The sequence below is a fragment of the Micropterus dolomieu genome, linkage group LG13 (assembly GCF_021292245.1).
Source record: "Micropterus dolomieu isolate WLL.071019.BEF.003 ecotype Adirondacks linkage group LG13, ASM2129224v1, whole genome shotgun sequence".
NCBI classification, from domain to species: Eukaryota; Metazoa; Chordata; class Actinopteri; order Centrarchiformes; family Centrarchidae; genus Micropterus; species Micropterus dolomieu.
Window position 1 is genome coordinate 9,622,198 of NC_060162.1, and position 13,213 is coordinate 9,635,410.

Below are 13,213 nucleotides of genomic sequence, written 5' to 3' on the forward strand. Positions count from 1 at the left end.
TGGGTCTTCCAACATGACAATGACCCGAAGCACACAGCCAGGATAACCAAGGAGTGGCTCTGTAAGAAGCGTATCAAGGTTCTGGCGTGGCCTAGCCAGTCTCCAGACCTAAACCCAATAGAGAATCTTTGGAGGGAGCTCAAACTCCGTGTTTCTCAGCGACAGCCCAGAAACCTGACTGATCTAGAGAAGATCTGTGTGGAGGAGTGGGCCAAAATCCCTCCTGCAGTGTGTGCAAACCTGGTGAAAAACTACAGGAAACATTTGACCTCTGTAATTGCAAACAAAGGCTACTGTACCAAATATTAACATTGATTTTCTCAGGTGTTCAAATACTTATTTGCAGCTGTATCATACAAATAAATGGTTAAAAAATCATACATTGTGATTTCTGGATTTTTATTTTTTATTTTTTAGATTATGTCTCTCACAGTGGACATGCACCTACGATGACAATTTCAGACCCCTCCATGATTTCTAAGTGGGAGAACTTGCAGAATAGCAGGGTGTTCAAATACTTATTTTCCTCACTGTAGCAATTGTAAGTTGCTTTGGATAAAAACGCCAGCCAAATGTTCTTATTAATGTAATGTCATAAGACACAGAGTCTCAGCTTGGGGGGGGGGGGGTTTAAAAATACCTTTTGTGCTGTCAGTGGTAAGGGTTGTTAAAGTTATTTGAAATTGACAAAATATTACAACCTTCTTTTAGTAGCAACAACTTCAGCCTCTAAATGACCATAAAGTTGAATTAACATGTCTAACACAAAAAACTGAACATTATAACCTTCATGAATGGAAGAGTGACTGCCGGGCTGTTGCACTAGACTGCATTAGTTTTAACTTGGTGTACCTCATGAATTGGCAACTGATTTTATATTGGAATTAGGTCACTTAAATAAGTGAATTAAATAGAAAACACTGCACTTATTTGGTCTGAATAAAACTGATCTCTTTATTTGTTCCTATTGTCCTAAAGGTATCCAAGAACGTTGCTGCAGCATGTGTAGGAGCCAAGGATCTACACACCGCCAGCCCATGGCTACAGAAAACGGGTCGGTATTTCCTGAAACTTGTATAGGGCTACTGCTTAAGAAAATTAATTAATTTGTAACGTTATTAAACTTGTTAATTAGTGGACCTTTTCTTAATTAACAATTTATACACATTAAAGGCACAGCCGAGGTATCGTCCATTCTGGAGGAAAAGATTATGGGAGCTGACACCAGTGCACAATTGGAGGAGACTGGTCGCGTGTTGTCGATCGGTGATGGTATTGCCAGAGTGTACGGTCTGAGGAACGTGCAAGCTGAGGAGATGGTGGAGTTCTCCTCTGGTCTGAAGGTAAGACAGATGATGTAACACTTAAACTCTGACTTTTTACTGAGTGGGTTGATGCCACAGCTTGAATGTTGGAGGAGATTGGATTCAAACAAATTCGCTTAACCAGCCTCTATATTATTTGTAGTTAAACGCAATTGGCAAATGGAAATGCTCTCTACTTTCTCAGAATCAGTGGTCCCTTGAGTAAAGTACATAGCCACTAATGCATAGTGGACACCAATTTACATTACTGGTTGTATTGTGTAGTGTCTATTTGTAAAGATACTGTACAAAAGACTGTTGGTTGCTTTGAGTGAATTAAAAAAGGTTTAATTTTCTTTGTGTGGTTCATCAATGGTGATAAATGATTCAAATGTCCCACGAGGTGCAGACAACTTGGCACAACATCAGTGGAGCTGGTACTGTGTCTCTTCAGCAAGCGTTTTTCTTCTGCCACACACACATGCAACGGCCACACATGCTCACTGATGCCCCCTTCCTTAAGGGTTAGGGTTTTGGATTTATTCACGCTTTCAGAATTATTAAAAGCTTCTTTCTTTCACGGTTTTATTTACAGCATTATATGTTTATCCGTGGGGCGGCTGTGGCTCAAGAGGTAGAGCGGGTTGCCTGCTGATCGGAAGATCGTCGGTTCAGTCTCAGGTGGTATGTTGAAGTGTCCTTGGGCAAGTTACTGAACCCCAAATTGCCCCCAATGGCTGTTCCATCGGTGTATGACTGTGTGAATGTTATAGGGCTGAATGATTATGGCCGAAATGACTTTTGATCTTTGTTTAGATCATGATTATCACGATTATTCATTGATTTTAGGGACAACATATTTTATTGCACTTTAAATAAACAAGCAGCTATTTTCACATCCATGATGTGCTGCATATCTGATAATGTACAAGTCTTTGCATTAAAATAAGAGTAGTCCTTAAAATGTATCATCTCCAAGAAGCAAAATATAACGTTTTACCCAGGAAGTCCACTTAGTCCGGCTACTGCTGCCTCTGCACAGCGTTAGCTTCTACTGGAAGCGTCTCAAACGCATTTCAGGAGCTGAGCATATTGTTGCCTTGTTGTTATTTTTTCCTTTATGTGCTACTACCTATGGCTTCTACAGCTCTCTGTGACCCTGTTTTGTTCGGTTGTCTGCATGACATATGCCACAGGGAGCATTTCAGAATCAGAGTGTTGTGCCAGGCTGATTTTGCTGACCTGTTTAGATTTTGGTGATTTGGTAATCAGTGCTTGTTTTTTGTGCTTCTTCTATGATTAAGTAGGCAATGTTGTAGGCTGCGATTTATGATCAGGAGTATGCAGGGTGTTTTATTTTGGAAATTGACCGGATTCTCTATGCTGTTCTTTGTCTGGCTTCCTGCCATGTTCGATGTTGACGCGGCTTCTGTCAAAAATAGACTCGTGTATTCTTTGTGGAGCGAAGCCGAGAGCTGCTCTGGCACGCTTCTGGGACGAGCTGCGGGGCTGATGGACTCCCAAGCATTAAGTAGAAGGGGTCGCGACCAGCTCCGGCAGCCGCGACGCAGCAGACACATGCAGAATCGTGGACTTTGCTGTCTACTCTGGACTGTAGCAGCAATCCCCTTGGCGCTAAGTTTAGGAAGCGCTTGATTTGATATGTAGCAGAGTTTTCCTGAGCGGAGCACGCATTTTAAACGGCAATATTGCCGTCGATCATGTTAATTGTGGGAAGCTAAAATCGTAATCGCGATCAATATTTGATTAATTGTGCAGCCCTAGAATGTTAGTTTCTATTGACGCACTTAGGCTCAGTGTCTGAATGTGTGTGAATGGCGCTTTGAGTGGTCACAAAGACTAGAAAGGCACAGCATTTACGTATTTATCATATAATAGGCTGTGTATTAACTTATTGGGAGAAAACTGATAGTTCAATGTAAAATCAGACATTGAGCCCCCCCCATATCGCCAAAATGCTATGATCCTCGTTTCATAACACTGCTGCCAAGCATCGATGGTGGGATTGGCAGTTGAATCAGGCTCCTCCCATCAAAGCATCGAATCTTTGACTATTCGGGGTAAGCCCTAATATCGATATATCGTGAGCGAAATGGTATGGCACACCTCTAAATGGTAGTAACTGTTGTTTCTTCTCTCATCTAGGGCATGTCTCTGAACTTGGAGCCCGACAATGTTGGTGTTGTGGTGTTTGGTAATGACAAGCTGATCAAGGAAGGCGACATTGTCAAGAGAACAGGTGCCATTGTAGATGTGCCTGTTGGTGTAGAGCTCCTGGGCCGTGTCGTCGATGCTCTGGGAAATGCTATCGATGGAAAGGTAAATGATGATGATAATAATAACAATAATAATAAATGGTGTTTCTATAGCGCAGATTGTGCATTAAAATACATAAAAGCAATTGATATTGACATTTACAATAAAACAATTTGGACATGATAAATTGGATAAAGTTAGATGGGAAAAAGACAAGATAGGATAAAATAATTGGTAGGTAAAAACAGGAGAAAGCCATGTTAGAAGAGGGGCCTTTAGCATTTTTTGTGAGTTCGCGCTCACCATGGGTTCTCCCACAGGCTTGGAAGAGGAGGTTGCGAGTGAGGCGAGGGCTACTTGTTTGGTGGCAGTCTGAATCCTAAGACTAAATCCTACACACTGGACTGGTTAACCAATCAAATAATCTTTAAATTATTTCTGTGACAGACAGGTTTCAAAAAATTGGAGTAATGACTGTTTTTTATCAGAACTTGTTCTGCCTGTGTTTTGTGTGAGCTGTAACCAGTGATTAATAGCTGTCTTAGACACATTAGACAGAAGTGATACTTTAGTCACGTTTTAACGTGACACAATTTAGGTCAGGATCAGTGATGACCTTGGTGCTGAGTGTAAATGACTAAGGTCATGGGTGAGAAAGCTCTCTCGCTCAGCTTTTGCTCCAGTAAGTGAAATTTCAGTTTTAATTTAATTAAGCTGTAAGAAGTCCTGAAAGGTTATGTCAGACATGTCATGCAAACAAGCTGTTGATAGAACTGTAGTAATTTGGACATACAGTGATATACAGCTGGGTATCGTCTGCGTGGATTAATTTGTTTTTGTAAATGTCCCTCTTGGGTTATTATAACAGAGGGTTCTTTTACTTATTAAATCAGTTGGTGGCACTCCTGATCATTTTTGTTCCTCAAAGGGCCCCCTTGGCTCCAATACCCGCAGGCGTGTGGGTCTGAAGGCCCCCGGTATCATCCCCCGTATTTCTGTGAGGGAGCCAATGCAGACTGGCATCAAAGCTGTGGATAGTTTGGTCCCCATTGGCCGTGGACAGCGTGAGCTCATCATTGGTGACAGGCAGACTGGGTAAGAGGATTCTGCTCAAAGTGAATAGTTTAGCACGGGCAGCATTTGATGTTATTCCTAGTGCATTTTGAAATGCTGGTACAGCAGTGGAAATGCTAATGCTGACAAGGGGTGGAACAAATAATCAATATTGTGAGTGTGTATATAATATGTTGTACGTTTTACTTGTTGTGATTTGTGGTAGTTTAACCTTCTGTCAGTTTGTAGTCTTACATTTAAACACTGACATGAATGAACAACAGTCTGATTATTGTTTCCTTCTGTGGTTATAAGTTCTTCATTTAAACGCTTTCAAGTGCACTTTAAGGTGGTGTAGTGTGTTTTTTTTTTTTTTTTTTTTTTTTTAGGAATTAAACCTGGAGAATATTGGGCCCCAAAGCACACAATTGAGATTCACTTATGTATAACATGGTCCTGTTTTTCAGTGCATCGCTTAGTCTTTTGAATTTGTGTTGCAGCAAAACCGCAATTGCCATCGACACAATCATTAACCAGAAGCGCTTCAATGAAGGAACTGACGAGAAGAAGAAGCTGTATTGCATCTACGTTGCTATCGGCCAGAAGAGATCCACTGTGGCTCAGCTGGTGAAGAGGCTGACTGATGCAGATGCCATGAAGTACACCATCGTCGTGTCTGCTACTGCCTCTGACGCCGCTCCACTGCAGTACCTGGCTCCCTACTCTGGCTGCTCCATGGGAGAGTACTTCAGAGACAACGGCAAGCATGCCCTGATCATCTACGATGATCTGTCAAAGCAGGTGAGTTTTATTTAATTGGCTTGTTGGAGGGGATTTTAAAACCGGGATAACCAAGTGCTGTAAATCATTTTGACAAACCCAATCTCTTTTTTTATTTTTTTATTTTTTTTTTCTACAGGCCGTTGCCTACCGTCAGATGTCCCTGCTGCTCCGTCGTCCCCCCGGTCGTGAGGCCTACCCAGGAGACGTCTTCTACTTGCATTCCCGTCTGTTGGAGAGAGCTGCTAAGATGAACGAGAACTTTGGCGGCGGCTCCCTCACAGCCCTTCCCGTTATCGAGACACAGGCTGGTGACGTGTCTGCATACATTCCAACTAATGTCATCTCCATCACAGACGGACAGGTGAGCGTGTGACAGGCTTCATCCCAATTACAATCCTGCAAGCTACAGTCTGTTCTATTTTTCGCTGCCTTTTTGAAGCACTTTGAAACATGGATTTTAAAAAGTGCTCTATAAATTAAGATTATTATTAAGTGCTGTTTTCTCACTTAGATCTTCTTGGAGACTGAGCTCTTCTACAAGGGTATTCGTCCGGCCATCAATGTCGGTCTGTCTGTGTCACGTGTCGGATCTGCTGCCCAGACCAGGGCCATGAAGCAGGTTGGACTTCCTTGTAATCACCCATCTTCCAGCTTTCATCACAATGAACATCTTTGATTCTGACTTGTTCACTTCTGTCCCTCACCAGGTGGCTGGTACCATGAAGCTGGAGCTGGCCCAGTACCGTGAGGTGGCTGCCTTCGCTCAGTTCGGTTCTGATCTGGATGCTGCCACTCAGCAGCTGCTGAACCGTGGTGTCCGTCTGACTGAGCTCCTTAAACAGGGACAGTACTGTGCGTATTTACATTAAGCATTCAGTTTCCCTTAGTAGGCATCTCTTTCAGAAAATGTATCCATTCTACAGCTGTGACTGTATGCTTTTCATCTTTTAGCTCCAATGGCTATCGAAGAACAGGTTGCAGTCATTTATGCTGGTGTGAGGGGACACCTGGACAAAATGGAGCCTAGCAAAATCACAAAGTTCGAAAAGGCGTTCCTGCAGCACATACTGAGCCAGCACCAAGACCTGCTGGCAGCTATTAGGTAAGTTAAAGGGCTTCTGGGCAGCGACATTTAGACTTTGGCATTGCAATTTATGTTCTGTATGTATTTTGTAACCAACCTCCTCTTGATTGCAGGACTGATGGTAAAATCTCAGAGGCATCTGATGCTAAGCTCAAGCAGACTGTGTTGAATTTCCTCTCTAGCTTTGAGTAAAGGGATGCTTCTTGGTCTGGCTGTTTTCATGTTTGCATTGTGCAGCGTCAGTTATACTTTCTATGAACTTTAAAAAAATAAATAAATTGAAGAAGCACTTGTTATTGTACAGATATCTCTTAAGAGAATAAAGTATTCCAACTAGTTGACTTTGTGTTTGGAGCACTGTTGTTTTCCAATACCTGGATGGTGTAATTATATATTGTATCACAACACAATTTGCAGTGAAATAGTGAAACCAATGCAGATAGCCACACGTATTTTTAAAATTTTGCCTTTTTAAAAAGCAGAACAATTACATGATGGGCTGCTGTTCTGGTTGCTGTGCCTTTCCTACCTTTTTTATGAAAGCAATTCTGATAATCAAAATCAATACATTATAAAACCACAAAGACAAATGGGACTTCATGTGTAAATGTGGTCACTTACTGACAGTGAGCAATAGACCCCATTACTATACGAATTTTAAATGTTGCATCTTTGCCATGATTAAAGAGCAAATGTTTGAAATCGTCCCAACTTGATTTTTAATACAGCTTGAGAGGCCATGTGTACACCTGAGATACTTGACTAATCTCACTGATCAGTCACATTGCAGAAAAGCATGCAAAATTGTAAAAAAGAGACGACACTCTCTTCCACTCCACTCTCAGTGAATTAACAGGAACAATGTGATAGCGGCAACTAGGGCAGATCATACAACCAGCTATTCAACTGAAATGTCAAAGAAACTGACTGAAACTTTAAATGTCTTCTGAATAATCTTCCTCCATTCGCTTGGAGGTTGCTATAGTTGTATTTATTCACTTTTGCAGGAAGACCCTGATCACATTCACTAGTACAACCACAGACAAAGGCCAAAAAAGTCTTATATATCCAACCATAGCCCCAGTGCTTATGACAAGCAACCATCAAACCTTAAATTAGGTTCTCATAATAGCTCAGTGTTAAACTGTGGTAAAGGCCCAGTATCAGTTATGTACTTGTCTCTTTTCCTACAGGGTAAAACTGTAAGGCAAAGGGGCAAAACCCACCAAACACTTAACACCAACCACACTATAGTGGCTGGTGAGTCACACTTGGCAAATTAAAAACCAGGACAAATCCTATTAAGATATTGATTAGCATAAAAACATGTTTGATGGTACATGCTGGTACCAGCAGACTGGCATAGACCAGAATGTTTGTCTATTGTCTGTCTTGTATGGGGCGGCTGTGGCTCGCGAGGTCGAGCGGGTTACCTATTAATCAAAAGATCGGCGGTTCAATTCTCCAGACTTCATGTCGAAGTGTCCTTGGGTGAGATACTGAACCCTGAATTGCCCCTGGTGGCTGTTCCACTAATGCATTAATGTGTGAATGTTAGTTTCTGTTTGAGCACTTAGACTCAGTGTATGAATGTGTGTGGTGGTGAATGCAATGTAGTGTAAAAGCGCTTCGACACTTATACAGAGCATTTACATTCTGTAATTTGCACTGACAAGAGTGTTTTCAGTAATGTTCTGTACTGACCTACTGAATTGTTTTTTATTCTGCCTCCTTGTGTGACAATAATTGAATTGATTTCATTGGAAAGACAAGTAATCCAGAAGCAGACAATTATAAATCTGTCTTTATTGGTTAGAGTGAATCAAAACATAAAAATAGTGAATTTAATTCTTAATGTGAATGCTTATGAAAACAAACTGATCGAGCAACCCTGTTCATATGAAAGACTATAATTTACGTTAACATAAGTGAAAAAAGTGCATAGTAAATATTTCACAATAACTAAAGTAAAAGGTGCATAGTAAATATTTTACAATTTGAACAAATACATTGACAGTGCATTCCTTATTTTACAAATTTTAAACGAGTGTACTGATAGTGATTATTAGTGAGATGAACTAAATAAATTAAGACACTTCCACAAAACACCTGCATAGGGTTTTTAAATAAAATTAAAAAAGTAATAAAAAATATTAAAACTATTCATAACACTGAGAGCTGGGAAGTATTACACCCAGTACTGTTTAGTGTGCATTGCAGGTCTGTGGTGTTTATGTTTGGGCACATTATTCTGTTTGACATAGCAGGGGTCATAATAATCCCACTCCAAGGCTGAAGCCAGAACACCGTTGGACAGGCCATCACTGTCTGCTGACAGAATCCGCAGGGAGACACCTGAAAAGAAATCGCATGCATATTTCAAAACTTTTGTTTTTTCGTTATATAAAAATACTATGCTTTCAATAATTGTCTGTCTAATATGCAAATGCTATTCATTTCAATCATTTAACTGTTGGATGCAAAGTGTCTCCCACTTCACTGAAAACTCCAGTCTCAGCGTATGTGCACTGGAGATTCATGTTTCCACACTTGTGTAAGTTGCATAGCCTACTCAACAGTGACTAGCTTTCAAACTAGCACTAAAGGTAAACTCAGACTCAAGGTAACAGAGAAACTTTACCCTGCCAGTCATGCTAGTGAAAAACTCTGCACGCACACAACATTCTGCACAAGCTGCAACATCCAAATGAAGTAACAATCAAAACAGTGAGTGGAGGGGACTTTGAATAAAGCTGTCAAACGTTGAAACTTGATGAATCCCTGACCGTTTGTAGTACCTTATTCACTGTCACCAGACAACTCGCCTCTTACTTAGGTGTTCGTGTCAAAGCTTGACAATGCAAAAGAAACAATTTTCCTAGCCATATATTGTAGCAAAAGGTACAATGAGAAAAATCACTTTTCCATTACAGATTCAGCTGACTTGGCTGCAATTTTCTATACAGTTAAAGAAAAATATATAGTATACTACATACTTGACTAGACTTTTTTCCTTTATTAATCCAGTGCTATAACAACAAATGGCTGTCCAAATGTGTAGCATTTGTACATTTGCATATTTCTTTGCCTACAAAGAAGGCAATGAAATTATTTACAGTTGCCTCATTCAACATTAACATCGACTATTCAAATTATATAGATATATATTGCATACATAACTACAAAACTTGCAATCAGTGCTAAACATGTTATCCACAAACTAATACACTCACAACTTGTTATTTAAAAATAAATGTTTCAACTTTAACTTTACACAGGACTCCTTTGAAGTCATTTGTTAAACTACTCTTTATATGAATAATCTATTGTACCACCAGTCAGAAAGCAAGATGATTTATGTTCCTCACTGGTGAGATTCTGTGTGAATGATCAAGATAACCAAACAGCACTGATGTGCAATTAGTGTCCTCTCTCGTCACCCCTTTTACTCAACAATATGAAACTTTTTTGTACCATACCACTCCATCTACTTGATGCAGCAGTAAAATTATTAATGACAGCCACATTGACTGCAGTGCAGCTGAAGGAGACTGAAGCATACCTGCACTTGCACCAAAGTCGCTGTCCAGTCCAGGACCCACTGCAGATGTGTTCAGGCAGGATGTCTCTGAAGGCGGGCTGGTGTACTCGCACTCCATGTGTACTTTGTCAAACACATGTGCTGCAACACCTGGGTTCACGCCTGTCAGCATCTCGTAAGTACTGCTCCGATGAATGTGACCCACATGACCCATCTCCTGCTGTGAACAAAGAAAAAATATAGACCTCACACTATGGATTAGGAATATTTTATTAGGCCTACCTAATGCATTATACTGGAGGTTGGATATTGGGTGGACATTCAATTTTGTCATTTTTAGAAGAATAATCTGAGTATACATTTCCAATTTGTTTAGAATAAACCAAAAAAGCAGGGTTGGGTGACAGTTAACACGGGGGAACAGGCACAGAGAGCTCCACCTACATAAACACGTTATCACTAAAGACTGCACCTAGTAAGGAGAGCTTTTGCTGATCAAAGATGAGAGAGACAGAGCTATATCTGAGATATACTAGTATATCTAAGTATATCTAATTACTAGAAATATGAGGGTATCAAATATATGACAGCAATGCTTGGAAACTGTACACATGAAGCAAAATGTAACCGATTTCACTGAGAAGGAGGACACAGACATTAGGATTTTATAATTGTTTCAATTTTACAGCAATGAGCTGAAATATTTGTGGTGATAACCAAATGTATAATAACATAAAATATACATAGGTCAAGCAATGAGTGAGAATCAAACGTTTTTGTTTTTCAGATACCATGAAAGTTTTCAGGTTCACCGATTGCCAGCTGGGCAAAATGGGCAAGTGCCCGGGGCCCCCAGACTGCCAGACAGGGACCCTCAAAAATCCCAACCTCACTGTTTGACTTTATTAATTTAACTTTGTTTGGTAATGTGGCACTATAGTAAACTAAAGCATATTAACTGACTAAAGATGGGTCCTGCTTTATCAGCTGATCGTGAGGCCCAGTGTCAAAATCTAGATATAAGACTTTCACTATTTTACCTCATATTAAGCTTACATGGTGATCATTTGTGATTTTTTATTTTTTTTTAATCAATTTACCACAATGAAAATCCGGGGCCCAGTATTATTCCAAAAATAATGCGCACAATGAACTGAGAGGAGTAACAGGGGGGTAATAGGGGCCCAGCAGCTCATTTGTGCCTCAATATGGCCATGCTAAAGCATTTGTCAGAATTTGAATATGATAGTAAAAGTTAATCACAACAACACCCTTGACTTAAGCAATTTACACCCATAGGGGTCCACTCACCATTGGAGAGTTGGGCGGAACGAGGTTCACTCTTGTTTCAGCCTCTGAGTCACTGGACTGCGGTAAAACCGGTGCGCTTTTACACCAGCCCGCTTTGCAGATTCCGTATGTCCGTGAGCTGGAGGGTAGGTCGAGTCTTGGGGTAGAACCAGCCGCAGTGGAAGTGGCCCGGATGGTGCTCGGCGCCCTCAGGGAACCTGAGCCGGTGGCACCTTCTGGCCTCAGGAGCCGGATCCTGTGATCCAACCCGGCCCTCTCCCTGGATGAAGCCCTGGAAGAGGTGACAGGATGGGGCAGGACAGGTTCTGACAGAGACATATAAGCTCTCCTCCCGTCGTGCAGCGGGGGGAAGGCTACGTCGGACACTCTCCGGACTCTTTGCAGGGTGGACTGCAAAAGCATCTCCTCTGTGTCCTCTCGCTTCTGTCTGTTCTTCTTTGACAGGATCAATAACTTGTAACCCAGGAACAAGCAGTTCAGCAGAAGCAGAATGACCACGCAGGGTATGAGCAAAAGGACGACCAAAGTCAAATTTGTCACAGGGTAACCTTCAGTCTGATCTGATGGTGTGGTCTGACTTATTTGAGACATTTCATTCCAGAGGACGTAAAGGGTGACTTTTAGAGAATTGCTGGTCTCAACTGAGATTTCACGTTGTCTCTGAATGCGCAGGTGGTTTGGCGTGTCAATCAATGTGGACTACTTTGTGTTTTAAAGTATTTTTGATCTAATTGCAACATGCCAGCGTGCTTCTCCGATGTAAACAGTATCCAAACGTGAATATTGTCCTTTATGACCCTTGCCTTCATCATTGTAGATTGATACAGTCAGTGATAACAAAGCAAAAGCTTGATCAGAGATGACTAGCCTATCCAACGCGCATTCAGTTGGCAGCCACATAAATTACAGAGCAACAGGTGTGTCCTATTATGTGCACGATGTTTCGCGTTGTAATACCAACCAATTACCGCGAGATGGCAGCAGGTGGTCAGACTCCTTCATCACTGCATTGAGTTCTGCATGATTTTTGTGCTCTGTGGTACCATCTCAGGGACATGTTTATTGTATGTTTGTGACACAAATTCATCATTATTTGAGTTCATACAGGGTCTGTGGCATGGGTAAGAGCCAACATGGATGAGGAGGAAAGACACATTTAAATACAGCCCCAAATACCTTATTCTGCACTTGGTCAGAGGGGCACGCAGTAGTTGTCTTTCATTTGTTTTACTTTTGTGTAAAATGTTTGTTTCTGTGCCTTTACATGGGAAATGTTATAATTTTTCAGTAATTTTATTAGGTTTTGTATGTTGTGCTAATGTGTTTGGGCCTATTAACATACACTTGCTGGAGAAACTAAAATGATTGAGAGATGTATATTTGAAACTTTTTGTATGTAGCCTACTTATACTTATACTTGTTATAGTTTTCACGGTGTTTGTGGACAAATGAGATAGCGAGAGATAAAATAAATCTTCAAAAGACATCTGTATGATGCATGGCCTTTATTTCATGGGACCAGTGTAGTTACACTCTGAATTGTCATTTTATGAACTACAATGTCTAATACACTGGAAGAAGTATTCAGATCCTTTACTTAAGTAGAGGTATCTAAGAACTATTAGCCTACTTAAAGTATCAAAAGTGAATGTAGGCTACTTATTGTGCAGAATAATGCACTATATGATGATGTTGGATCAATATTCCTGCTGCATTAATGAATATGTTGCATTTTACTGCTGTAGTTGGTTAAAGTTGAGCTAATTTTAGCTTCTTTATATAAGGTAATTTAATCTACAGAAATGCACATTATTCTATAAGATCTTCATGTATTTGTAGTGTCCATTTATCTCTAAAGTC

General features: G+C 40.7%; 2 protein-coding genes across 3 annotated transcripts; one reads left to right on the forward strand and one right to left on the reverse strand.

Annotated features, from left to right (window-relative positions):
* Nucleotides 1–978: 978 nt before the first annotated feature.
* On the forward strand, nt 979–6,842 carry atp5fa1 (ATP synthase F1 subunit alpha; the record flags this gene model as incomplete). The annotated part of the gene is given in 10 exon segments (XM_046067465.1): nt 979–1,054; nt 1,174–1,343; nt 3,471–3,644; nt 4,510–4,676; nt 5,135–5,435; nt 5,554–5,778; nt 5,929–6,036; nt 6,125–6,269; nt 6,369–6,519; nt 6,615–6,842. Coding segments are annotated over 10 exon segments (1,596 nt in total), but the record flags the coding sequence as incomplete, so codon positions are not given.
* Nucleotides 6,843–8,289: 1,447 nt separating this feature from the next.
* hwa (huluwa) lies at nt 8,290–12,244 on the reverse strand. 2 transcript variants are annotated; one of them, XM_046067148.1, is made up of 3 exons: nt 11,354–12,244; nt 10,064–10,259; nt 8,290–8,856 (listed from the first exon to the last, which is right to left on the reverse strand). In XM_046067148.1, exons 1-3 carry the CDS (start codon nt 11,942–11,944, stop codon nt 8,690–8,692), a joined length of 954 nt encoding a protein of 317 aa, XP_045923104.1. In that variant the 5' UTR covers nt 11,945–12,244; the 3' UTR covers nt 8,290–8,689. The 2 variants fall into 2 exon arrangements, with proteins under 2 accessions (XP_045923104.1, XP_045923103.1); XM_046067147.1 differs by having other exon boundaries at nt 10,064–10,262; nt 11,354–12,242.
* Nucleotides 12,245–13,213: the final 969 nt, after the last annotated feature.

What these genes read in the sequence shown, in the direction of transcription:
- hwa (XM_046067147.1), bottom strand. Translation starts at nt 11,944, where the DNA reads ATGTCTCAAATAAGTCAGACCACACCATCAGATCAGACTGAAGGTTAC. An exon ending in TTCCGCCCAACTCTCCAATG is followed by an intron (nt 10,263 to 11,353) that starts GTGAGTGGACCC and finishes CTTTGTTCACAG; the next exon opens with CAGGAGATGGGTCATGTGGG. An exon ending in CGACTTTGGTGCAAGTGCAG is followed by an intron (nt 8,857 to 10,063) that starts GTATGCTTCAGT and finishes ATTTCTTTTCAG; the next exon opens with GTGTCTCCCTGCGGATTCTG.